Raw genomic sequence first — 27,291 nt, forward strand, 5'->3', positions numbered from 1 at the left:
ACATCCACCACAACCATCACCAAAACCACACACAGAAAAACACAGAGAGAAAAAAAGAGATTTTATTCCAATTAATCATCCACCAAAAGTTCTTAAAATATCACGTCATGCTCACACTGACTCACATGCAGAGTGAGTTTTGCTCACTTCACCACAGCAGCAGATAAAAGTGACACGCTGCATGATGTAAGACGCCCTGTTTTCGTTTAAAGTGAGGCAGGATTTCACAGCCAATAGCTCATATTGCTGTTGGAGGCTTGAGTAACATTCAGTCTGTCATGCACGGCGCGGAGGACAACAACAGCTGGAGAATGGTGGGCGTGAAGTGACCATTCCTGCCTCCTGGTGTCGAGGCAGCTCTCAAACACACGTAGATCACCGTGCTGACAATCGTGATGGAGAGGAGGCTGCCGATGGTAGCTTTTAGCAGATTATATGTATGTATGCACATTAGAAAAAAGAGGGGGCTTCTCCTCTGTGTGTGCGTGAGAGTCTGAGCAGCCATAGGTCACTTTGGCTGAAGCACATTGATTATATGTGAGCGTCAGCAGAATAAGATTCTCTACGGAGAAAGCCGGAGAACTGCTGACAGGAAGATGTTGGAGGGATTGACCATGTGTGCACAGTATGTGTTCATGTGTGCATTAATGCATCGTAAGGAGCAGGGATTTCAGTTTTTGGTTAATTTTGATTTCAAAAGTCTGACACTCATGAACCGGTTAATTTTGAATGTTTCACAAATGTAAAAACACCTTAGCTAAAAAATTCAGAATGTAAAGATTTATAATTTACCTTGTTTGATTTTTTTTCTGTCAACAGTTTGAGACATGTCTTTTATGATGGCAGTCTATGGGGAAAATGTTTTTGGGCTGCAGGAGATTTTTTTCACTGCAATACCAAACATGTTCTCATCCCAAGTCGTCACATTGTCTCTTTGCAGTGGACTTCTGGATCTACATATCATGTTTTAGGTATCCTTCTGCACCTGCTATTGACATTCTGAGATGGGCGCTACCATGAAATCCCAGTAAATAGTGGGATGACGCTGCACACGTTTATATTTAGACAACACAAACACTTAGCTACCAATGCCAGGATGTCAGCAAAAGCACGTGCTGGCACGGTTCAGTAGGTTTAATCAAAAGGGCACATTGTAAGGTTAAAAAAAAACAACCAAACAAAAAATACCCGTCACACTCAGATGGGAAGTGAACACTGCATGATCTTTGTTCTCCTTATATCACTTTGTTGCCGGCAGCATTTCAACATGATGCTGTCCAGCGACATATCATGCAGACGAGAGAGGCTCGATTCGTCCACATTCTCAACTGACTGCAACTGTCCAAGAATCATGCTGCCGCGGCAGGTGCCGTCTGGCCACTTGCTGGCACCATTAGGAAAAATTTGATGCAAGGCCGAGTGGCTTTCCAAGTTCATTCTCATCTAACACCGTCCAGCCGCGTTTCGGTTGGAGGCACTGACAACACGGTGCTATTTGACAAGTTTGGAGTGAGAACTGGCTGGGGTGCCTTGTCTCCTACTAGACCCAGTTGCTGCACATGCAGGAAACTGAAGAGTAGAATAATTAACCAATAGAGTGACATGCATAACAGTCAAAAATGTTCTCAGTGGTTAACCAATAAATGGTTAACCATCGACATCCCTTGTTAGTAGTGATCAGAGAGAGAGGGGAAGAAAATAAATAAAACACATGTCTGACAAAATGTGGTGTACGTCTAGCAGCTGTGTGTGTGTGGCCAGTGCAGAGCACTTTCGTCAGGTACAGTAAATTGCCTGAACAGCAGAGCTTAGCTAAAAATACATGGTGAACTGCTGCATGTCTAATTATCAAGCTACAAGGCAATTTCTTGGGAGATTGCTGAGAGATTGTTCCTGGCGTTCCCCTGCCACCCACTCTGCCTGCGGCCATGTCCTACTCATACAGTATAGGAGGAGTCCATTAAGAGGTTCTCGGGGGATTCTTATGTGACAACTGCTTTGGTCTACGTGCTGATGGAGGAGGATCTCGGCTCAGGAGAATGTCAGATGCACTTTTGACACAACAGGAAGTGGCAGTTGTGCGGCATTTGAGCACTAGTATCTGCAGGCGTTGCCACAAAAAGCAACCATGTTGCACTTGGAGCACCACATTGGTTTGTAGAGATGAGCACATCATCCTCAGGTCTGTTTGGCACACATGTCAAAACCCCGCTGTGAACCAAAAAGACTGACTCATTCGCTTTCTCCTGTGGTTGCTTAGCAATAACCGCCAGTGTGTTTTTCTTGAGATTCTCCTCTTTGCTCATTCACAGGATTTGTGCCAGTCTGCATGGGTGACTGTGTATCTGTGTAAGTCACGACACGTCCATCACACTCGCGTGCTAAACCTCAGCTCAGGAACTGAGGCAGTGAGTGGTGACGCACTTGGAGCTTTCTGGGCCTCGTTGGTCGGGGGTTAGTGGAGGAGTGAGAAACCTCTGGACATTCGGTGTGTCACTCAGAGGAGAGTCGTGACCCCGGAGGGTGGATGGAGATCCGGGATGACTGGTTCACTGTGGGGTGATGTCTGGGTAATTCTGACTGGCAGCGTGTGTGTGTGTGTGTGTGTGTGTGTGCGCACGTGTGTGTATCAGAATACTGTATACCTACAAAAAAGCATCTAAAATTAGATGTGCCATGCTATTTGGTGGATTTAAAGATATATATATTTAAAATATACATTTTCTCAGAATACTACAACTACTATTACTATTACTACTGCTAGTTCTGCTAGCACTACTACTACCATCACTACTACTACTAGAACAACAACCTCTACCACGAGCAGTACTACTATTGCTACTAGTATTACTACTGCTTCTTCCATAGCACTACTGCTACTGGCACTCCTGCAATTACTACTAGTTGCCAACTACTACCACTACTACTACTCGGCTACTACTACTACTACCACTGAAACCTCTACAACTGGCACTACAACTACTATTGCTAGTGGTACTACCACTGTTTCTTCCATATTACTACTGCTACTACTACTACTGCAATTGCTACTAGTCAACAACTTCAGCTAATAAAAATACTAATACTATTATTACTACTAGTACTACCAACACATCTACTTCTACTACTACCACCACCACCACTACTACCAATACTACTGCCACCACTTCTACTATTACCACTACTTGTTGCCACTTGTTAGCAACCACCTTTTTTCTGACACATAAAAGCTTCTAAATTCACAGATGGGTTAATTACTGATATATTTTATGTTGTAGCACGAAACGTGAAAGGCTCTTCAGCTTGTGTTAACCAAAGACCTTATTATAGGCTTCTAACAAAAACTCATTCCAAAAACAACTTGACTTTGAGATAAGGGAACTGGATGTGCTGAAATGCTTCTGATTTGCAAGTTTCTGGACTCATTACTGGGGTTTTCTATTAGCTACCTTGCAAATGTTAATGTGTGTGTAATAAAAATAAAAATAAAAATAAAAAAGTTGGGATGAAGCTTTCTCTAGCACCTTGCAGCTGCTTTTCTGCCAAACAAACAGCACCGTGTGGACACACAAACTCAATGCCTTAAATTTGTCATCACTTTCCTGATTACTTTTCATCAATCAGCTAATCTTTTCAGGACTGGTGGCAATTTTTACATCAGTAGAATTACAGTGATCCATGCTGAGTCACATAACATTACAAAGCACTCCATCTCTGAATGTGTCAATAAGAGGTTTGTAGAATATGAGATGACTCTGGGTTATATTTGATCTGCAGAAACAATAAAGAGGCAGTCTTTGAGCTGGATTCTGTTTCCCAGAATTTAGATTATTTTCTATAAATGCCAGTTTGTTTAGTCTTTTGAGGAGCTTGTCAGCACTTGTAGATAACTTGCTGCTTCTTTTATCTGGCTTTGACAAAAGTTTAACATTTCCATTTTGGGAGGAGAAGAAAAACAGGACACTTTGAATGCTTCCCGACAAACAGCTGCATCTGCTGCCAGCCTGTCAGGCCCCGACGGAGGATCTCGAGGATCAGTTTGATTCACTAATCAAAGACTTCCACTTTGTCTTTGTTAACATGACCTAAGCTGTGAGCCAGAGGCACAACAATAAAACACAATGTAAACACACAACACTAAAGCAGTCTATTCTCTCTCCAGCAATTTACGAGCACCAGGAACAACATTAACAACATTAAAATATGATGCGAAGATTGTGATGTGCAGTATATGATGTTACAGCAGCATGTTTTTGCGTGTTTTCTATACAAAAGAGGCCATCCCTGTATGCTCAGATGAGGCATGCAGAATGTGTACCTCCATGCAGTTACTATTTAACCTCAGAAATGTTCACTTTATCAGGAATGAGAAAAATGCTGCTTGACGGTGTGAGGTGGATCCTGTTTTACGCTCCATTGAATCGTAAGCAGCACTAGTATTCTGGCCTCCCGGATGCTATTCTGTGGATGTATGCATGCATTTTGGACAGTGGTGGGGGGGCTGTTGGGGGTTGAGTGACTGACCTTGAGGGACTTCCCAGTAAAGAACCTCTCTCTCATCTCCTAACCAATCAAAAACAGAAACGCCGGCCCCTCCTGGGAACTACGAGATTTACTAGAAGACGCCACTGACAGCCTGAAGAGCAGTGGTGAAATCACAACTCTGTTCACCAGCTCTCCTGAGATGTGTGCTAAAAGCTCCTCTTGTGCCTCACTTTGCACTGGCCCACTTAAAGCAAGAGCTGAACTGGTATCTGAAAACATGGTGTGTATGAATGAGACTCTCAGAGATATGCTGGAGATGTGCTTTCCATCTGGGATTTGTGACTTGGGGTCAATTTTTAACACATTCTCACTCCCGAATCATTAAATACCAATGCTTGGTTGGTGGCCAAACAAGTCAAACCATGACGCTCTTGGTGCCCCTCCAGCATCAGTTTCGGACACACTTTTTTTCCCTATTTTCAACCAGCTTTGTATCAAAAAATATGGGTAGTGTATGTAGATGAACTGTGGTAAACTTCCCTCCATCCACCCAGTGCCTAGATATCCTTTCTTGCAGGATATACCTCCACATTTTCATATTGCCCGCCACCACTGACACAATCAGTATATATGTGGATCAGACCTGCCCCTCTCTCGCTCTCAAACTCAGACAGATATCTAAATGCAAGAAAATGTACCACAAATTGCAAGAAATTAGCTAAAAGGGATGAAAAAAATACCTTATATATTATAAATATATATTTGGGCCAGGTCACATTTTGCTTTCACCCCATGTTTTTGAAAGACATCAAACCAATTTGATCAGGTTTCAAAGGGTTAAACATAAACCCCCCTCACACATCTTCCTCTGGCGGAGTCTTACCAGGCCTATCAGGTACGGACTTCCTGCGTCACCCAGGAGATGAGAGGTGAAGCTCTGAAAGGCGACCGCTGTTGCTCTCCTCGTGGGGATAACGACAAACTGCGCAGAGAGAGAGGGTGAAAAATATATGAGATGGTGTTAGGTGATGAAGTGACAGAGGTAGAAAGATTCGCTCAGCCGTGTTAAAACAACTCTTGCACTCTTTAATTATGTACGCAGAGCCCCCCTCATTGGGTCACAGCACCCCGAGCAGACCTGTCAGTTACAGTAAAAATGTCCTATCTCTGTCTCTATATACTCACCACAGTCTCCAACCTAATTATAAATTAAAGCAGTGGTTTGAACATCCACCTTACTGACTGTCTAACTTAATTTGGCTCACTTTTCACTTTTAGATGCCAAAACATACATCAGAGAAAGGACTCCACTCCATTTGTTTCTATGAGCATTGTATGAATCTTAGGCCACATTCACACTAATACGTTTTCATTTTAAAACAAAAAGGAACTTTTTAACTGTTTTAATACAGTTTCAGAACTTGTTTCCATTCATAATAACCGAAATCCTGAAAACACAGCACATGACCATTCACCCACACTGGGCTTGTGAGTACTGGTGTAAACAGGAAGCAGGCTGTCTACTCTTCAATTGGTTGCTTAGTCAAGGAAAATACTACGGAGATGACGAAAAGTATAACCAGAGATTTCTATGCTTGGACTGACAATGAGGCAGAATAGTTACTAAAAGTATCACATGAGTATAAGGCTGTCAAGGTGGAAACAGATTGGGAAATAAAGCAAATATGATGGAATATTATGGTAGTAGCGGGAGTATTATGTATCGCCGGAGAAAAGCATTAGCAGAGGAGTACACACACAAGAAGGCTCCTGCAATTTCATTACAAAAAACACCTACAGAAAAAGTGCTTACTAGATCACCTGGTAGAGGTCTGATACCAACTGCTAGTTCAAACTACAAAAGTCCTGTCAAATAGAAAAAAAATCGCAAAAATCTTTTAAAAAATGCCTTCAAACAGTGAAACGTGCAGCATAATTTTTTAGAAAAGCGGACGTGAAATCAGGTATTTCAAGCTGCAATAATCCCCAATCCTAGATGTATGTATTTTTAAACAAAAACATATTAGTTTAGATGTAGCTTTGGTAAAGACAGTAATTATGAGCCCCACCCAAACTTTAGTCAACTCACACATTTCATAAAACTGTGTCTAATTGGATGGCCGCAGTTTGGTGCCGTTTGGTGCAGGAATTTCCAGTCACCCAGCGAATAAGTATAGGTTTCAGAGCACTTACCATTAAAATATCTGCTGTTATGGCCCAGTTCAGGAAAAGCAGCGTCTCTCCTATAAAGATGCAAACCTAAATAAAACAGAGAAAAAAGCCCATTTAGTGCTGCTAATTCGGATCAGCCCATTTCCACTACACAAAGGACTGCTAACCAGACATGGAGCCAAAAGAGGAGGGTTGCAGATATCGCTACTGTGTGTGTGGGAACCCGCTGCTGAATAAAAGTGCTTTGGTTGCTGTGGTTTAAAAACATGTTATTATGCCGTTGCCCAATTATACGTGGAGATACAGGCCTTCATTTTGGTCCGATTGAGCTGAGTATTTAGCCTACGAGCTGAAAAACAACCAAGCATGATAAGGATTGTTTATTCTGTCACAGCCGTATATTCAATGTGGAAACACTTTAACACGTTCTAAGTTTAGATCCAGCTGCAAGATTTGAATTTACATCTGAGTGGGTGGAACAAAAAACATAAATAACATGGCTTACTCGACATATAGTGTACTATATGAACACATAGGCTACACGGGTTGGTACCAGCTGGTGTTGCTATTAGGCCACTTTTGTAAAGACAGGCAGAAAGATTTGGTTGCAGTGGAATCTCGTTTGTCTGTATTGGCTGGTTTCGTCTGGCACGCTTTAACACAGCCGCTTGATGTGTGTTTCCTGCTGGGGAATAACCCTTCTGCCGGTGTGCCAGACCTACAGTCGAGTACAGGAGTCTGACGGAGGAGATGTGGACAAGTCTGTTCTGAGAGTTGCGAACCAGACACCGTGACCGACATGTTGCCTCTCAGAAGAGAGAAACCCGGCCGTTCTTCAGATTAGCCGCGTGTTGACGAGACAACAGCTGCAAGGGGTCAATCGTTACAGCCACGTCACGCCTCATAATATGACACATCTGTCAGCGCTTTGCCGTGAAACCTGAGCTGATCACTAACAACTGCTGCTGTACTGTACGATGATTTAATATGGCACAGTAGAGTAGTGTGAGAAGAAGTGAAGTCACATGGTCAAAGTTAAGGCCTGCACACAGAAAAGTTGGTCCCTCAGTGGTTCCTTGACATGGGTTGTACTGCTGTGTAGCACCAATACCACACAGAGAACTTGCTAAGTGCTTTAATGGCTCTTTCAGGGTGTCCTCATTGCACCAGAATTCATATATAACCCATGTAATAGGGAAGGGAAGCAAAAGTTTGCGTAAAGAGGTAGTTTTGGAAGGTGGATTGGTCAAACAAACATAAGGAAAACTTCTGAGAGCATCAGCCACCCAGATCTTTACTCGTTGTGACCGATCCAAAGATAGAAATCAGCAAAAGCCCTTTCTGTCACACAGCAGTTTGTCTAAAATTGAGTTGGACAGATCTGTAATCATGTAATTAATATGGACACCTCAGGTCTAATTGGCGGAGTCTTGCTTCTGTCAAACTTCTAATAAATGTGAGCATTTGACCTCTTGGGGGTTCATTCACTCATTAAGTCAAAATCACCACTTATGCAAGTAATTATTTATAATTTAGCAACTACTTTGAAAGCTATCCATATTATCCATTCAGCACATGGATTGTGGAGCATTTAATTAAAAAGGATATTGTTTGATAATTTCATTCTTTGTTGACTTAACCCATTAAAACCTGGATCAATATCAGTTTCCGCCTTTCACGAGCTACTTAACCCCTTAAGATTTAGCAAATTGGTTTAATTACTTTCAAAAAGATATTTGTTATTGCAGTGTCTTATCATCCTCAACAAACAACACACCTTACATAAACTGCAAAAAAATATATCAGAGGGCAAACATGCAGAGGTCAGTCAAGGTGACATATTTAGGATATGAAGGGCTGTTTTTTATTTTCTTTAACACGCGTGGGAAATATTTCCCAGCTTTCCAGCATTATTATCGCCCAAGTTGTTGAGTCAGTTCCTATTCCTCTGTCTCTGATAAGAGTGAGAAATTTGTGAGAGTGCATTGTTTCAGGGCGACGATTGTTAAGTTGCACCCTTTCCTGCATCTCAAGGCAATTACACACACATGCTCTCTGGGCATTCGCCTGAGACTTTTAACTTTTGGCCAAACGAGGTATGAGCCTTGATCACCTGCAGTGGCTCCTGAGGCCATCTCAATCTAACCTGCAATTAAGGCTTTTCATTATAAAGAGCAACACCCACACACTGCCTCTGGGCCTGAAAGGAACTGGCATTAGGCAAGGTATCTTTTCACTGCTATATTCAAACATTAACCCCACCCGATAAGCCTTCTCTTGTTAGATATGTTACCAGACTTTCTCTTTTAATTCTCAACCCCTGGGGCTGTTCCATAATTAACATACAAATCACTCTTTTTCAGAGGGCCATTTTTCACTCAGGATATTGTTGATTCTTGGAAATAAGAAAAAAAAAAAGAACCCAATCGCAACTCTTCACTGTTCGGTTAAACTTCCTCTGTTGCAGACACAATATATACACAGAGTTGTAGGAAGTAACTCTGAGTCCCAGATGTAAATCCCAACATATTTGTACACTTTACAATTTTGTGTTTTTATTTTGCACACAAAACTTGAGAAAAGAAAGTGACTCTTACATAAGCTCCTACGATGCTCTTCTTGGCCACCACGAAGATGAGGCAGATAAAGATGGCTGAGCCCAGCATGCTGACGGCGCACACGAGCGGGTCGGCTCGCTCTGTCTTCTGGCGGCACAGGCGAGTGGTGGCCGCCCCGATGACCACACCTAACAGACCCGTCACACAGGTGATTGCCCCGAAGATTAGGCTGGACAAGAAAGCAGAGACAGGAGTGTTATTTAAAACATACAACATGCAAGATTTAAGTCCAAACAACCCTGCAAATTAAGTTTTAGTGAAGTTATACACATTTAAGAAACAGCATTGGTTACAATAAATGGTGCTTGATTGAAATACTGCAGATCAGGGGTACTCAACTTGCTTTGCTTGGGGGCCACTTTTGCAAAATGACAGGAGGCCAGGGGCCAATTGTAGTAGCCTCATACACGTTTCTAGGATTTTAGCTCATTCGTAGGATTTTAGGACCTTTCTACAATCTTAGCACATTTCTAGGACTTAAGAGCATTTCTCAGGTTTCAGGATGTTCCTAGGCTTTTAGGATATTTCAAGGAGCTTGTACAAGGTTTCAGATTACATCAGTGGCTTCAAAGCGCACACTACATTTAGTCATTAACCTCTTACCTGTCTGTGCTGCTGCAGATCTCGTTTGTGCAAGGCTCTGCTGTCTTCTGCACCACCTGCGCTCTGAACAGGTACAGAGGGATCCACATACCAAATGCACCTGTGGCGAAAGACACTGCGGAGGACGCCAGGGAGGAGAACACGTAGCTCCGGCTGGCCAAACAAAGAAACACACAATCAAACAGGTGATTATCTCAGCTTACGAGAGGCAAACATAAACAAGCTACTGTTTTCTGTCGCACAATCTCAAACATCTGGCTTGCTCTCTTTTGATAACAACCGCAAACAGATAATAAAGGAAAACAACAGAGGTTTGGGAGGTTGGCATTGACTCAAAGGTGAGAAAATAAGGATTTAAAGCAGCTCTGGTGCTAATGGTAAGTAAACGAAAATGATATGCAGTTGACAGTTTTATAAAGGAGACAAAAATAACCCTTTTAAACACATGCCATTGGTTGTAAATGGATACAGCTAAAAGGCACGCTGTGCAGGTGATGAATATGTGGTTGCTCTCCAAAAATAGTTCCCATAAAACTGCATCACAGTAGCTATAAAGAGTCTGTAACATTTCTTAGAGAAAAGTAGCCCACAGGTCATATAATAACAAGGGCCCACAGTGTCATGGCTGCATAACTGCCTTCACAGTTGAGCAGCATGGCAGAGAGGTGGTGCATGAATGATACTGGTTCACTGTGTCTTGTGTTGACATTTCCATGCCTCAAATGGCTACTATAGGCTCCCCATGTGTGAATGTGTACAAATAGGTGCGTGTTTGACTCTATGGTAACTTTCATTATCTATCAATCTGCCAACTACTTGTCAACCAATGGAAAAACAAAATGTTAGCAGTTCACGTTTATGCAAACCACAGATACATTACATTTTCATGTCAACTTTTTGTTTCAACAATGCTGCGGTTAATATGATGTTTGGTTTAGGCACAAAACCACTTGGTTATGATTCAGAAAATAGCTGGTTTTGAGGACACAATCTCAGGAAACACAGCAATGCCTCAGTAAAAAAACTAAAACTTTTCGTGTCACTTTCCCAGCAGAAAAAGCCAGCGATGGTTCACTATAGAAGACACACATTCAGGGGCTGAAAAAGCAACAGCAAAAACAGTGATGGGTCCCTGAAAAGCCACTGAAAACATGGTACTTTAAAAGAGGCTGGAAACACAGTGACAGGTCCTTAAAAAACACCAATGTTTGGCAGCTAAAAAGCTATGATGGGTCTCTGAAAAGCTGCCTGAAACACAGCAGCGAGTTGCAAAATAATACCCATGTTAGACGGGGGGTGGGTGGGATGAAAAGCCACTGGACAAAAAGCCATGAGTCACTCAAAAAAAACATGTTTGGCACGAGTTGCTACAAAATACCCACATTTGGTGCCTAAAAAGCCACTGAAATCACAGAGACAGATCCCTAAGAAACACCTAAAAAGCCCTGATGGGTCCCTGAAAAGCCACTTGAAAAACACAGCAACGAGTTGTTAAATAACACCCATGTTTGGGGACTAAAAAATAGCCCAAAAATGTTATATAAAAAGCTTGTCACCTATAATTCAACAAGTGTAAGCTGATTTGTTTGCATGTGTGGCTCTTAGTGATTTGTTGGGGAAAATATTCAGAGCCTCATCACAAAACAGGTAAGCAGGTCAGTCTCCCAAAACCTGGTGTATTCACTGAAGCTGATGGGGGGGTCTTACTTCTTGGCGAGAGCCTTCATGTCACAGAGCCAGGAGGTGCGGGTCTTGATGCGTCCCATCTGGTCAGCACTGCCTCTCTTCGGCTCGGGCACGAAGAGCAGGATCAGAGTTCCTGCGGTTATCCCTAAAACTGGGGACACCTGCCAGGGCAAGAAAAACCCTTCGAGTTAACACATCACACTGACATGATATTCACAGTGGTTTGGAAGGACAAAGAACAGTGTGTTTACAATCTGAAAGGACGGCCGCTGTGTTTGCCGATACGCCTGACATCCTGTACAAGCCCTCTGGAGCTGAGAGCATTCCCTCTGCTTACCCTGTTGGCACTTTGTATGTGTGTGTGTGTGTGTGTGTGTGTGTATGTGTGAGAGAGAGAGAGCTTTTCAGAGCGGCTTTGTGAGCTCTGAGGTGAAAAACTCTTCTATTATGTTCACTATCTTCTTTTATGGGCTATGAGGTAGCATGTTTGTGCATGTGTGCAGGGGGGCACAAAGACAAAAGGCAGGATGTGATGTGTGGGAGAGGATTTGTTGGAGTGATACAAATTACTCACAAAAGCAAAAGCAATTTCATCTGTCAGGGGAAATTCATCATATTTTATTTTGTGGCTTATAAAAGCCATTTATGCACTGTGCAATGTGTGTGTGTGTGTGTGTGTGTGTGCAAGTATTTCACTGGGAGAGTAATTTTGAGTGTGATGTGGCTCATAATGCAGCTCAATGCAATTCTCTCAGAGGTGTGCTGATTTCACCAACACTGATAATCTCCTTTTCCCAATCGCGTCTTCTCCCCAATCTTCTGCTTGTTTGGAGCAACTTAATTGGCTCGACATCTTCATCAAAATTTTTTTCATGCACTTTCAGCGAGAGCGGCTTAACCCTCTAAAACTTCGACATCACATTTCTTGGGCTGCGTTCACACGCCTTTTACAAGTATTTCAACCTTTGAAGCCCGAGCTAATTGGTTTGATTTTCTCTCGAAAAAACACGGGACAAAAGGCAAAGAACAACTTTCAAGAAATAAGAAGAATTAGAATTTTTAAAAAAGGCTCAAAAATTGTATTTTTAATTATAATTGTAAGTTATTTTTTTCTACAGAATTGTTGAAATTTTTAAGCATGTTTTTCCAGGTAATTGTCTTGTTTTACTGTCCCTTTCATATATTTTTTGTTTGTTTTTGGTTTTGTTGCTAATTTTCAGGTAGTTTTCAGGAAAAAAATGTCCAGAAAACTATATTTCTAATTATTTTACAGAATTGTCGCATTTTCTAAGCACTTTTTTCAGGTCATTGTCTTGTTTTTGTTTCGTTCATTTCAGGTGCCTTTCTTGTACTTTTTATTAATTTCTTACTTATTTTTAGGTCATTCCTTCTAAGCTGCTCGTGGCCTTCTTCCCATGTTTTTGAAAGACATCAAGCTAATGTGCCCAGGTTTCAATGGGTTCATGGAAAAGATAGAGCTCATCTCGAAGAAAATACATATTTGCACTCAAGCCTCCTCATCTTTATTCAACGAGACACCAGGAGTCTGTGACCTTTGACCTTGACTCCCACAGGGCCCATTAGAAACTTCCTGTATGGATGGTTAGCAATCAAACAAATTAGCTGCTGCCCTCTCCTGCTCCTCGTTTCTATGCATCCGGCCCCGTTCCTTCTTATCGTCCATGAACACAGAAGGTAGCTGGAACACGTCGGGCAAAAACAAACGGAAGCGCTGCAGTGTTTTTTTCCGTCTGGCAGGATACTGCTGCACAGAGCCCGTTTCATGTCTTATGTATTTGTTTTCCTCTGCATGCCACACCGGTGATTAATTGGCTTTGAGATTGTTTTATTGAAATGTCATCGTGGCTGCCCTGGAAAAAACCACCCTGCTCTTTGTGTGTGTTTTTTAATGCTCCACTAAGACAAGAAGAAATGGACGTCCTGTTTCCTCAAACCGAGCGAGCTGTCACATCCAGGAATCTTTTCCACTGAGACATGCTGCGAGGATGTTTAATGTCTTCCTTTAAAATGTCAGTCGGTTCATAGGAAGAGTCATAATTTGTTTCAAGGATTTTAAAAGCTGACCCCAAGGCCGGCGGCTCCTGGGGAGTCCTGTTAGACCTTTCATTGGTCCTCTTCATTACTGCTGGTATGCCTTACAGAGCTGTTGACTTCTAAATGTTTTGTCTCAAGTACTCATTGGAGTCCTAGTAAAAAAAGTGCTATGACAACAGTGATTTATGCTCCTTGTTTAACACCTGTGTCTGCTCCTAAGTATGCTGTAAGTGTACTGCTGCAAAGCAGTAACAGTAAGGATTTTTTTGTCCTATCAAGGTGGGACATCTCAGCAAAATTCTGCAGATACATTTCTCTTGGGAGCTTAAAATCAGCCTTTAATTAAAAGGGATGCAGCTTAATGCTTTCGGAGCACCTCTGGAGCATTTTGCAAGCAAGTAGTGCGTAGCAACTACAAATCTTTGCGCTCAGTCAAACTGCTCCACACAGACTTACTGCCTTATCTGGTACACGTTTCTTACAGGTGATTTTTGCTTTCTCTAAATAGCATGTTCTCCTCAAATACGTATCAGAGCATCGTTTCCCTTCCATGCACTTTCTATTGTTCTCCTTGTTTAACCCTTTGAAACCTGGATTGACATTAGTTTTCTTGTGCTGCATTCACATGCCTTTCACAAGCTCTTTGACCCTTTGAAACTTGAGCAAATTGGTTTAATTTCTTTCAATGGCCAACCTGGCAAGAAATGTCCCACAAATTGCAAGAAATTAGTAATATGCAACAGGAAAAATACCTAAAAATTAGTTTATAAAAAAAAGAATGTTACAGAAAATATTGTAAAATACCTAAAATAAATACACATGTATGTATTTATTGTCATTTATTTTTTTCTCCTATTTTACATTATTTTGCTTTAAAAACAAACCAAAAAAATCTTTTCACACCAATTTGCTGCAGTTTCAAAGGTTTAAATACTTGGGAAAAGCATCTAAATGAAGAACAAGAAAAGTGATGCCGATCCAGGTTTCAAAGAGTCTAAGTTTGATGAACAAAATGAAAACTAATCTTATTAGATAAAACAGATCTTGACAAAGCTTTTCTCTGGGGACAGAATTAAAGGTAATATATCACTACATGTGTAATCAGCATATCACAACAATATTATTTGTTACATAACAATAATATAACAACTGGATGTAAATTACTTAATTTTACACTAAAACAACAGTTACTTTTGGTTTCACGTGGAACGTAAACCTCCTCAGTAAAAATCTTGCTTTGTTTGACCCAGCCACCTCCCCTCCCTACTTCCCTATGAAGACTTTTTTGCTCTCTTAACACCAAGAATTGTCGCAGATGGGTTAATACTGGAGTTAGCTAAAGTCTGGTGTGTCTCATATAGACACGAAAGGGTACCTTTGGTGTCAATTTAACACAACAAGAGGCGTTTTAAAGCGTTGTATTTTAGGACCTGGGGGTGAAGAACATGCAGAGAGCACTGTGTCCTGAGCAGGGTCAAAATGTTCCTTCATGCTATGTTTCATTACGTTCCTGCACTGATAAAGACGCTGTACACAGGTTGAGGACGCTTTAACACCTTGTTATTTCTCTGAGGCCCACATTGATCCCGCTTCACCAGAGACGACCTCCATGGGCAAAGTGTAATGAAAGATAAATGTGTTTACAGCGACTGGGAAAGAAAAAAGCTCGCCTGTATCTTTCATAGAAATTTCCTTGCTGAACTGAACCACTACGACATGCAGCCTTTTAGCTTAACATTTAAAGAGTGAGTTTGATGTTAAATTTTGTTTTTCAGAAAAGGCTCTGTAAGACGCTGCATGCTGAGCTGATTTATGTGAGAGCTGCTCTGCCTTTAGCTCTCTCTGCTCTGTCACTTCCCTACAATGTCATTTCCCCGGTGCTTCTGCCACCACCCACCCCTCTGACCCCAAATCCGAGACAGGCTCTCACCAGGCAGCAGCCCCACGGGACGGGCTCTGCATCTGTCTTTGTGTGCAGAGTTCCTGCAGCTTAAATGTAGGCCAATTTTATGATAACATGCAATAAATAAACATAAATCCATATCAAGCACTGAGGGTTAGGAAGAATATTGCCCAAGTATTAAGTGTTTAGTTTAGTTTCTTTCAGTTATTTTTCCACTTACACAACGCAAGAGTAAAATAATAATAATAATAATAATAATAATAATAATAATAATAATCATAATAATAATAATAATAATAATAATGATAATTGTGATTGATAATGATAATAATAGTACATTATTTCTCAAACAGTGACAAAGGCAAGTTTTTTTAACCCAGAAAGTATAGACTGAAACCTTAACTTACTGCACCTACCTTTATTACAATAATACTAGATTTTTTGACAATAAAAATAACAAAAAACAAGCAAAACGAAATATCTATGTATATTCTTTATACCCCAAGTCCCCCAAAAATATCCATATACAAAGACTGGCTTTCACAACTTGGTTTTATATTTGATAATCATCTTATTTTGAAATATTCCTTTAAAACGTATTTTCCTTTCCTTTGCAAAACTATGCCATAAATTCTCATAAACTCTTTTGAGTGTTACACATTTTTGTTTTGCATTTGTCCCTGCCTTTGTTGTTGTGAATATACAAGCTCTTCTTAGTTGATACTGACTTTATAATTTTGTATCAAACAACATGACCTCTTAGTTAATGGGAAAGGCATTCTGTAGATTATGTCTTCAAGTAGTTATGAATTAATTTGAGATTTTACAATGCAAAGTCAGAGAAAAACATTTCATAAAATGCAACTTCCCATTTCTTAGCATTTTAAGATTTTTTGATTGAACACCATTGATTTAAGACATTTTTAATGCCAATAAGGCCTTATTTTAAATCAATAAATTAAGAATTTTTAATGATCAGCGGGAACCGTGTGTGTGCATGTTTGTGTGCAATGTTGGAGGATGATGTCCTTACCCTCAGTGCCCAGTGCCAGTCTCCTGCAGCCACCTTGGCACTGGCGCCTAGGATGTAACCCAGCCCACTGCAGAGAGACAAAAAGATACAAAACATCATATACATCCCTCTGAACCTGCTCCACTGAGGTCTATCAGTGCATGTTATATATTAAGTATATGAGTCAGTGTCCTGAGTCTATACGCCTACACTACACACATCCTGTTTGTCTGCTGTGTCGAGTGTTTGGGTACTTGACATGGAGTGTTTCTGACAGTGTAACTGATCAAAGCACCGGTAGCAACTTGGCTAGTCGGTCTATTTGTGGAAGTGTGATTTATGCACACGGCCACAAAATGCAGGTGCAAAGTCACCGCCCACGAGCCGCCAGTGCACAGCAGCAACGTGGTTGCCTAAAGGCTGCCGGCTGTGTGTTGTCGCGGTGTAATTGAATTTCACTGCATTTTGCTTGAGTTAGAGACTGTTTTGTGTGTCATAAAGGAAAATAACAGTGGGATGCTTTGAGGGAAATGTTGCTAGATCAGATCAGATCAGATAAAGGGGCCCTTATGCTGTGATAAGCCTCTGCTGCTGATAACATCAGTATTTAAAGGACAAAGAGGATTCAAATAGTAAACTAAGGGTATGCGCTGCAGTGGACTGAAAGCTCAGTATGCGCGCATTATCTTAAACACAGTAAATAAAGAACTGATTAGTCTCTGATATTTGTTAAAAATCACTATGATCTGAACTATTTTGATAAGCAATTAATTATTTTTCAAGCAAAAACAACAAAATATTCGCTGGTTCTAGCTACTCCAATGTGATCTGCTCGATATTTTTTGTCTTATGTGAAAGCAAACTGAATATTTATATATTTTTTTAGGTTTTTTTTAACTGTTGGTTGGACAAAAACAAACAAAAACAATTTGTTGAAACCATCTCGAGGTATAGGAAACTGTGAAGCTATGATTCACATCTTTTTTCCCAGTCTATAGACTTAACTATCAATCCATTAATCAAATAAAGAACAACAACGAAAAAAAAAATGGGATGATATTGGTGTCAGTTGCCGAGTGTTCGAGATATCAGAGATGTCTGCCTTCTCTATAAAATAATCGGACTGGATGACACTCGGCTTGCAGTGCTCAAAAAAACCAAAAACATCTGAAAAACTCAACAGCAATATCTCTTTTCAGAAAATACTCAAGATAAAACACCCCCCCAACTGTATCGCCATGCAGAAGGAAGAGAGTTTGTTCATTAAACATCTGTGAGTTCCATTATTTTGGAAAAAAGACAGACATCTCTGTGGCAGATATCGCTAACACTGCACCAAAACAATCTAAATTGATAAATAACACTACAGGGAAGAGAAAAAACATGTATTTTTGATTTTGGGGTGAACCGTCCCTTTAACCTAGAAAATAACCCACTATGGAATTGATATGGAAGGTTAGTTGCAACCCCATACCTGAACAACTGACGGTAAAGAGACCTCCAGATGCCTCCATACAGGACATTAAGGAGATCTTTAATTTGTCAACCATCTCTTGTTTCTTCCTACAGCTTTTGAGTCTCTTCACTTGAGTTTAGTCATTAAAAGTCAATCAAATTTCCTGATCTCTCAGAGAACCTGTCTGTCTACGGTGCAGAGCCTCTGGCTAAAAGATGTTGTTTTCCATCTGAATAACAACAGATTGACGATCAAATGCAGCCAACATTGGGCTCTTATCAGCTTTGGCTATAGAAGGTCCAAAACATGTTTGACTGGTTTTCCACACACACACACACACACACACTCACACATCGACGCACTCAGAGAGCAAAAGGGGGAAACAGTCTATGCTTGTGCTTCCATGATTAGTTCTCCAAAAATAACACGGGAGTATAAACGGGCTCAGACAGCATATGATATTTCCAGTGAGTGACTAACAGCTAATCTTATCAGAGTCCACCCAGAGAGTGTTTGGAAAGTTCAACACCAACAATAAAACCGGAGCATGAAAAATACGCTCACATCAAACACCGGCGTCGAACAGAAACATGTCTCCGTGGCAAAGTTCAAATTATGGGTGAGGGGGGGGGGATCCATTTCCTGTGAATTCGGTCTAATTCCTGAGGTCATTTCCTGGAAACGGTCACAACAACCTCAGTAAAGACAAACAAGTGGGAGACTGGATAGGATGTTTGACTGCACTTTACTGAGGCCCGCTCTTTCACCTTCTATTGTCTGTGTTGCCGGGCAGTTTACGGCGACCCAAACATTTTGGCAGCTCATAACGCAACCACTCAAAGGGCAGTATAGACTTTCTTTTCCTTATTTGTCCGACTGTCTCCAATTTGCCGTTAAACGCTCATATGATTAGTACACTTAAATCACCATTCATCACTGTGGTTTGCTCTGCAAAAACAAATTTAACTGACATGTTATACACACATTTAATTCTAATGTTTACACTGCACAGAGACTGCAGCACATTTTCCCCTCTGCATGCAGAAGCTGCAAACAGCGCAGCATGCAGCAGCTCAGGCACACGCTGTTAAGCGCTGTATATAATGATAAACCTCAAGTGGCTCCCGCGCCGCATCCATCGGCACATTCATCTTTTATTACTTGGCTTTGTTTGTTTTCTCCCCGTGGCCCTTTTTCTGATTGAATGAACTGAAAAGGCTGGAGATTCAAGCTTAATAATACCTCCTACTCTCACACCCCCACACGCCATATCCCCCCAAAAAAAGCCTCCCGCCTGCCTTTAAGCTTCACACAGCCAATTGTAGGTTCAGCTTTTCTTTCTGCAGAGGGCTTGAGCTCTTGTGTGGCTGCCTCTGAAACTAGATTCCCCGCCTCATGGTGGTATGCCTCTGCAAAACCAGTCAAGTTACAGTTTACATCCATGTATTTTCAGACTCATATAACAGTAGGCAATGCTTAAATATGGATGTTTCTGCAAGTATACTTCAAGTTCTAAAATATGGACGCTTCACACACATCTTCAACCCGACAGCACAAAAGATCCACACAATCAGCAGAGTTTTAAGGTGGGCACCCAAGATTAGTGTCACCAAGTCAGTATCTGACCAAATGTCTCCCCTTTTGTCCCTGAATTATGATACTGAATAATTGCCAGAATTTTTTTTGCACATTATTATGTTGCAGAAAAGTTGACCTTTGACCTTTTGGATAGAAAATGTCATCACTTAATCATTATATCCTTTTTGACATTTTTGTGTAATTTTGTCATAATTAGCGAATTAATTTTTGAGTTACGGCCCAAAACATGTTTTACAAGGTCACAGTGACCTCGACCTTTGACCACCAAATTCTTATCAGTTCATCCTCAAGTCTAAGTGAATGTTTGTGCCACATTTCAGGAAATTCCTTTGAGGCCTTCTTGAGATATCCTGTTAGATAGTATGAGATGGACGTAAGATAGGAGTGACCATGAATTTTACCCCAAGAATATATTCAGTTCATCCTTGAGCCCAAGTGGACGTTTGTGCCAAATTTGAAGAAATTCTCTCAATGCATTCTTGAAATTTCATGTTCACAAGAATGGGAAGGATACAAGGTCACAATGATCTTTACCTTTGACCACAAAAATCTACCAGTCCATCATTTAGTCCAAGTGGACGCTTTTGTCAAATTTGAACAAATTTCCTCAATGCAATCCTGTCTGATCACTTTCACAAGAATGGGATGAAAAAATGCAGAGGGGACAGACGGAGGGAAAATCTGAAAACATCTGAGTACTGAAAACAGCCACAGATGACGCCTGAGCTGAACCATAAAAAAGAGAGTGAAATAGGAGTGAGTCTGTCTAATTCAAATTATCGATACTAATTCTCCTGATTTCTTTGCACCTTTGGATTTAAAATGTGAAGAACCAGCGTGATTGAATGAAATTTTCAACAGATTTGATAATGCCACTGAGCTATAGTTTCATAAATGCCCGCATTAACACCTCCCAAAATAGATCTTATTGTTTGCTGGTGTCTGCTGCAAGACTGCAGGATGTGTCTGGCTCTTACCTTCCCAGGGGGATGGCCAGGTAGAAGACAGAGAGCATCATGGTGCGGCTGTTATTAGTGAACAGGTCTCCTATGATGGTGGGAGAGATGGAGGAGTAGCTGGACTCTCCGATACCCACCAGGCCCCTGGAGAGCACAAACAGCCAATAGTACTGTAAAGAGAGAAAAAGAAAAAAAAGGAACAGGAGTTTTGTTATTAAGCTCCAAAGGAAAGAGCACAATGTCAAACCAACTTCCATTTTTCTTAGTCAGAAGTCTTTTTCCTCACCAACTTTTCATTACAGCACAGAAAAGTCTAACCTTTAGCCCTGAAATTGTTCACTCAGTAGCAGTAAATGTCTATACAGTCATTAAAATCACGTTTTTAATGCACATACTGGTGATACAGATTCAGTACTACAGGGTTCATACAGACAGGGGTGAGTAAAATGCAAACACTTTGAATTACTTTTTCAAGCACTTATTTTTACTTGATAATGATATTATTTTTTTCCACAACAATGTGTTGCAAGAAAATGGTGCAAATTTGTAAATGGAGCAAACATGCTACCAGGGCCTAAAATCAATGTATTATTAATTAACTGCTGCTTACATACTGCCAATTTACAGATTAAAACTTGTGCAAACAACTGACGCATGTTTTGCCCATCCCAGATATCAACCACAAGCCGGAGACTGTGTCGTAAGTTGCAATAAATTCACCACTTCTGCTCAGAAGGTCTCTCCATTCTCTTCCTCTGTGCTAGATTTTTGTTACACTTGCTCCAAAAAGTTGGAGGAGGTTATCTTGATCGGCCAAACAAATTCAGTTTAATGAAACAACAGAGCCATGTCAGCATTTTTTAATGTGTTTAGCTATATCAAATTACCATGTTGCATTATCTCCCATCAGACGTAATAAACTGATAAATGAAAAGATGAATACTTATAAAGGCTTTAATAGGAGCATGCATGCTAGTGGCGGGGGCACCTGTGTAGGCAGCTGGATTGTTAACTGTTTCCATGGCAACCACTACTCGCTGGATACGGACTCCCGTGTCTGCTTGTGGAGCTACAAAGAAATCTGGTTTCCCCTCCACACACACTGGAATGACGCAAACTGCAAATACTGGCCACTAATGTAAGTATTGTCCATTCATTAGTCCCAAGAGTAAAATTAGTTGCATGAATGCTTTTCTTATGTTTGCAATTCTTTACATTATGTGGAACATTTAACGCACATTGTGGGTCCTAATAATGTGAGAGTACAGTGTGTGTGATAAGGTTACACTCTGTAGGGTTTGTCAGCAGTGAAAAGAGATTAATGACGGTGCTGTGCAGCAGACGCAGCGCTAAGACGTTGATCCCTGCTGACCCGAGCTCTCAGCTGACACCGCAGACTTCACGCTGGTTGATGGGACATCATGTCATGAGGTCATGCACACAACCATCAAACATGCTCTAGAGACTAAACACACACATACCTTAGTTTACACTTGCCAAAACTGTATCCCCCATATTATTTTCAGTCACCTTAAAGGGCAACTATTAATATCCAGGTTCATACGCGATGCATTTTTGGTTTCTACTAGAAAATGTTTATATGTGTTACACATAATTTTTCTTATAACGTCTGTGGTATAAGACTGTATTTACCCAACAGGCAATAAAAGAAAAAAATAGCCAAAAAATAGCAAGAAATTAGCAAAAAGTACAAAACAAAGCAAACAAGACTTGGAAAAAGTGCTCAGAAATATTATAATAATTCTGTAACATAATTTTAAATATGTAACTATGATAATTCTGAATATACTTTTTTCCCTGAGGGTTATTCCTATATTTAAATTATTTGTTTTTATTTATTTATTTTTTTTATATATAAATCTACATATTTCTTTTAATTTCACTAAATATCCCACTCTAAACTTTGAAGCTTTTATGTGTCTTAAAAAAGGCAGTTGCTAACAAAAGGATAAAGGAGACAACAAAACGTCATCGGTGCTGCGCTTTATGTTAGCTTTTTACTTCTTTGTACTTCCAAAATTCTAAAAGTGGTGTTCATTTGTGAAGAACAGAGCTTGTTTTCTGTCATAATCCAAAATCCAATGGAAAATTGCCAATTACTTTATGGCAAGGGAACCAGGGTGACGTTAACTTCTGCATTAGCCTACAGAAACACTCTATTCAGAATGGTCTTCATCCTGATGTTTTAGTTCACTGAGATTAAAAAGGACAAGCAAAACAGGTCCCATTTAAATTAGTATTCTCTGCTTTTTTTCTGTTATATGTGAGCTGCTGTGCTCATGATGGATCACAGCTCAACTCTCTCTGCTGTATATCTTTGTGTTTGTCACATTGTTTCGAATGATTCATAGTCAGTCTATTTTCTTTTAATGGCCCATCGTTTAGTGGGATCGTGATGGCAGTCCTTTTTTGTTTGTGTGGTCACCCAACTATCATCTCTTCTTGGAACTTGGAACAGAAATGCGAGTCACAGTGACAATGACAAAAAGCAGCAATGCCACAAAAATGAGGTCGTAAAAACAGACTGAAAACTGTGATAAAAGATAAAAGAAAACAAAGGCAGTTTAGAAAAATCTAAACTTTTCAACTGTTCTGTGTGCTTAGAGTTTACAGCCATGCCAACAGCTTGGTGAGGCAGTGCATAACGTTACACACAACAAGGCTTTGAGCTAGCAGAGATTCACTATATTCTGGACATAAAATTCACTTTGCTGCCTGAATGCATGCACACACAGGCTTGACTACATGCCTTGTCAAAAGGGGAGGGTCTTACAAGTCAAAAGAAGTTTGACTAGCAGCTTTTGGACTAATTATTTGAAAGAAATTGTGAAAAAACTACCAAGAGACATGTTGTAAAAATGCTAATATGATATGTTTTAAACGTGCAAACGTAACATATCTGTGGTTGGCAGAAATATATAATGCCAACATTTACTTGTGGTGACTGGGTTGTGTGCCAACATCATGACAGCTGAGAGTCACAATCTGAGTAGGATTTTAACATTCAAACTGATGGTTGATAAAAAAAAATATTACAGCTATAAAGATGAAAGTCATGAAAATAAATATATATTGTCCTAAAATCAATTTGTGTATCCACACTGTGTCACAATAGTAACTCAGGGGTCATTATCCTTGTCCCAACCTCTTTATTTTCACAAGATGAAAGTGAATGAAATGAGTCATGCTTTCCATTACTACATTTATAAATAGACTGCCTCTAATGTGCTCCAAATTTCTCATGCCCTACAAGTGATCATTTACAATGATAATCTTTTGCGCTCATGCAGAAAAGAAGTGCAATTTCACTTCATGGCAAAGTTCTGTTACATAAGATCTGATCTCCGTATCTGCCACAAATGCTTCCAAAATGTGTCTTAAATGCGTAATGATAGGACTCAGTTGTAAGTGGTCATTAACATTTCATTACACGTCATGTCTTTCATCTCTCATGGCGACAGCGCCGCAGAGCTATTACATAAGAGACTCTTATCTCATGTGACTGTCACACTCAGGAACATGTTTCGAGGGTAGAGTTTTGGGCAAAGGGCTGCAGGTGCAGAGGATCGTTCCCTGTCTCCTCATCAGCAATCAGCGACCTTTGTGGCATTTGTTGTAGAGGAGGAGGCCTTTAGCCATAAGCATCATGAATGCAAGAAATTTGTAAAAAGTACAGGAAAGTAACTGAAAATTAGCAATACAAAAAACCCCACCCAAACAAAAAAGCAAAAAAAGAAAATTGTAAAGACAAACAAAATAGGAAATTACCTGAAAAATTCTGCTTAAAAAATTATAGTAATTCTGTAGAAATAATTTTTAAAATGAAATTATGATAATTCTTTATAAATAGTTCTCTGGACATTAAAAAAAAATCTTCTAATTTCTTGTAATTTGCAGGACACTTCCAGCCAAGTTGCTCATTGCCTTTCCCCCCCATGTTTTTGAAAGAAATCAAACCAATATGCAGGTGCTGAGCATCACTCATCACTCAGCATCAGCATCTCGTCATCAGCAATCAGTGACCTTTGTAGCATTTGTCAGAGAGGAAGAGGCCTTTAATCTCAGTTTAGCCATAAGCAGCATGAATGTATTTCCTGCTTAGTCAAACGGCTGCCATCTTGTCTCAGAAAAGACAAGTCTATAGGGGATTGAAGTCAAAGGACACCCTCCTCCTGAGACATATCTGAGCTGTCACTCCCGTCTACAGCTCTGGGCTGAAGAGCTTCAACTCACTCTCTGTTAGAGCCGACACTGTGGGACTCCACGATACCGCTCTGCAGATGTGCCACATGCTGCATAATTCTCACTAATGCAGCTTTTAATGCCACATATCCCTGCGAGTTGAGCAACTTCAGATTGCCAGATTTTTTATTACAGCTGTCCATCAGGAATGTATAATGGGGTCCATGCACACCTACACATGCGCAGAGCCTTTCACTGTACTCAGCGGGACACCCCTATCCCACATCACCACCCCCAAAAATATTGTTACTGTTTAATGCATTCAACACCGCCCAGCACACGGGGGCTTTTAGAGATATCAAATCTAAATCCACTTGTCAAGGGGCAGTGAAACAACAACGTCTTATCTTCTAAAGCATTGTAATTGAGACAAGTCTGAGGCATGGGCCTTCATTAGTTGATTGGCTGGTCGCCAGTGAGAGAGAGAGAGAGACATAAAGAATGTCTTCAAAGGCAAGGCGGGGTGTCCGACTTAACGAGCGTGTCATTTTATTTCACCAGCCTTAACATCAAGCATATCCACATCATAACAGAATAATTAGCTCGTCAGTGTGGGCCGCAGCATCACAGGGACGGCAGCTTAATGGAGCAACGGCGGAGTGCTTGTGCTGCTCCGTCAGAGCGATGTCGTACCTCTTTGCTGATGAAGGAGCTCAGCAGAGTAACAATGGACCAGAAGAAAATGCCACAGCTCAGGATGACCTTTCTGTTGAAGCGGTCGCCCAGGTAACCGAAGATGGGAGCTGCCACCATGAAGCTGCAGATGAAGACTGAAAAGGGAGAAAAGGAAAAGAGAAAATGTTACTGCGGATGTATCGACAGAAAATGACTGTGAATGATGTAGACCAGGGCTCGCACAATATCAGGGTGTCACTACATGATTATCGATTATTGTGTCCAAAAGAGTGAATGAAAACATTATTATCACGATATCTACAGAAATGTTTCAATAATAACATTGATATGACATCAGTAAAATTAAGCTTAAAATGTGTTTATTATGCATGTTATGTGTCTCTTTATTTTGGAAAACGAATTACAGTAAAAGTGACATTAAAAGTGCTGGCTGTTATTTGCATCAATCACTGAACTCAACCTCATATTATTTGTATAAAAGAGAGAAAGACAGACAGAAAGGGTCCCATTCTCATTCTGAAGACATCATATACCCCCACTTTTGCAGTGATTTTGGCATAAGATAGCAGCCATGGCTGTATGATACGCCGCCAGGCAGCGTCAGTTAAGAACGCAGCCGTAAAGAGGCGTTCATGGTGTCATGATACGACGCCGGACTGCCATATTCCAACTGACACGGCAACATAAATGCAGCTTAACAGAACCTATCACGTCCAGCAAACTCCAGAATTTCATGCAGGAGTTCGGAGTTCACTTCCCGTCTGAATGTGATGTTTTTGTTCTTTTTTGGTGTTTAAATCTAACTAACCATGCCTTCACTGCCTAATCCTAAGCATGTGCTTTTGTTGACGTCCTGGCATTGGTTGCCATGTGCTTTTGTAGCATAATTCCACCATGTGCAATTTGGGATGAGAACATGTTAACACAAGCTTAAGAGACATTCATGTTTTGTTCTAAGACATAAAATACGCCAGTAATTACCCCAAAGATGAGACCAAAATTACTAATATGACTCCTTTAACTTTCACTCTGAAGCAAAATTCAGCCTTTCCACTTGAAATAAATAATGATTCTACTATTTTGGTTCTTATCTATATCAACCAGTATGAACATGTTTATCCACATTGTCAGGTCCTAATCGCTACCCCAATGTAAGCATATGTTTTTCAGTCCTGGTATTGCATGGATTTACAGTATATTGTGTTTCTCGTTTGCACTTTGCCATCAAAATAATTGGAACTGAGACAAAGTATTTCAGCTTTCAGGTCCACTTATTATTAAGCCAATGCCTGTCCAGATTGACTGTGTGATACCAGGCAGCCAGAGACACAGTGAAGGACTGCCAGAGGACACCTCTGTTCAACTCAAACCAATTAGGGTTCCATTATACTTCACCTACACTTACAACAAGAAACCTGGCAAAGGAATATTAAATAGAGATGATAAAGCACTGGGAAATGTCACAGAAAAAGGCGATGTGGGTCGTAAAGGATTCAATTTGTGAAAAGCGAGGGGGAGAGTTGGACAAATGTAGTACGATAACTGTCGGTAAAGCTCCAGTTTGGAAAGTGGCCAAATACAGAAGCTCTTAAAAAAGACAAAGTGAGAGAAAAGTGGGCAAGATTGAGATTTTATGTTGTCAATTTGTTGGGATTAAAAAGAAAAGACAAGGCAAACATGTCACTGCTGGAGTTACAATTAAACTGACAAGATGCGGGGAGATTACTAGCATCTCACACCAGCACCAGAGGACCATGTTTGCCGTAAATAATTCCTACATCTTAATTTCTACAACCAAACTTATGTCCCAGAGAAAGGAACACAAGTGCTTTAAAGTGTGTTCC

The 27,291-nt window shown here is 40.6% G+C and overlaps 1 protein-coding gene across 2 annotated transcripts in view; it reads right to left on the reverse strand.

Annotated features, from left to right (window-relative positions):
• spns2 (spinster homolog 2 (Drosophila)) overlaps positions 1 to 27,291 on the reverse strand; it is a 94,229-nt gene that overhangs the window by 17,876 nt on the left and 49,062 nt on the right. For both annotated transcript variants that reach the window (XM_042499776.1, XM_042499777.1), the window contains exons 3-10: positions 25,445 to 25,581; positions 20,567 to 20,718; positions 16,556 to 16,622; positions 11,586 to 11,725; positions 9,879 to 10,031; positions 9,255 to 9,444; positions 6,679 to 6,744; positions 5,369 to 5,467 (exon numbers count right to left, since the gene is read on the reverse strand). In XM_042499776.1, coding sequence (XP_042355710.1) covers positions 5,369 to 5,467; positions 6,679 to 6,744; positions 9,255 to 9,444; positions 9,879 to 10,031; positions 11,586 to 11,725; positions 16,556 to 16,622; positions 20,567 to 20,718; positions 25,445 to 25,581 — 1,004 coding nt within the window. The remainder of the gene's footprint in view (positions 1 to 5,368; positions 5,468 to 6,678; positions 6,745 to 9,254; positions 9,445 to 9,878; positions 10,032 to 11,585; positions 11,726 to 16,555; positions 16,623 to 20,566; positions 20,719 to 25,444; positions 25,582 to 27,291) is intronic.

Source organism: Plectropomus leopardus, chromosome 13 (genome assembly GCF_008729295.1).
Source record: "Plectropomus leopardus isolate mb chromosome 13, YSFRI_Pleo_2.0, whole genome shotgun sequence".
Classification (NCBI taxonomy): domain Eukaryota; kingdom Metazoa; phylum Chordata; class Actinopteri; order Perciformes; family Serranidae; genus Plectropomus; species Plectropomus leopardus.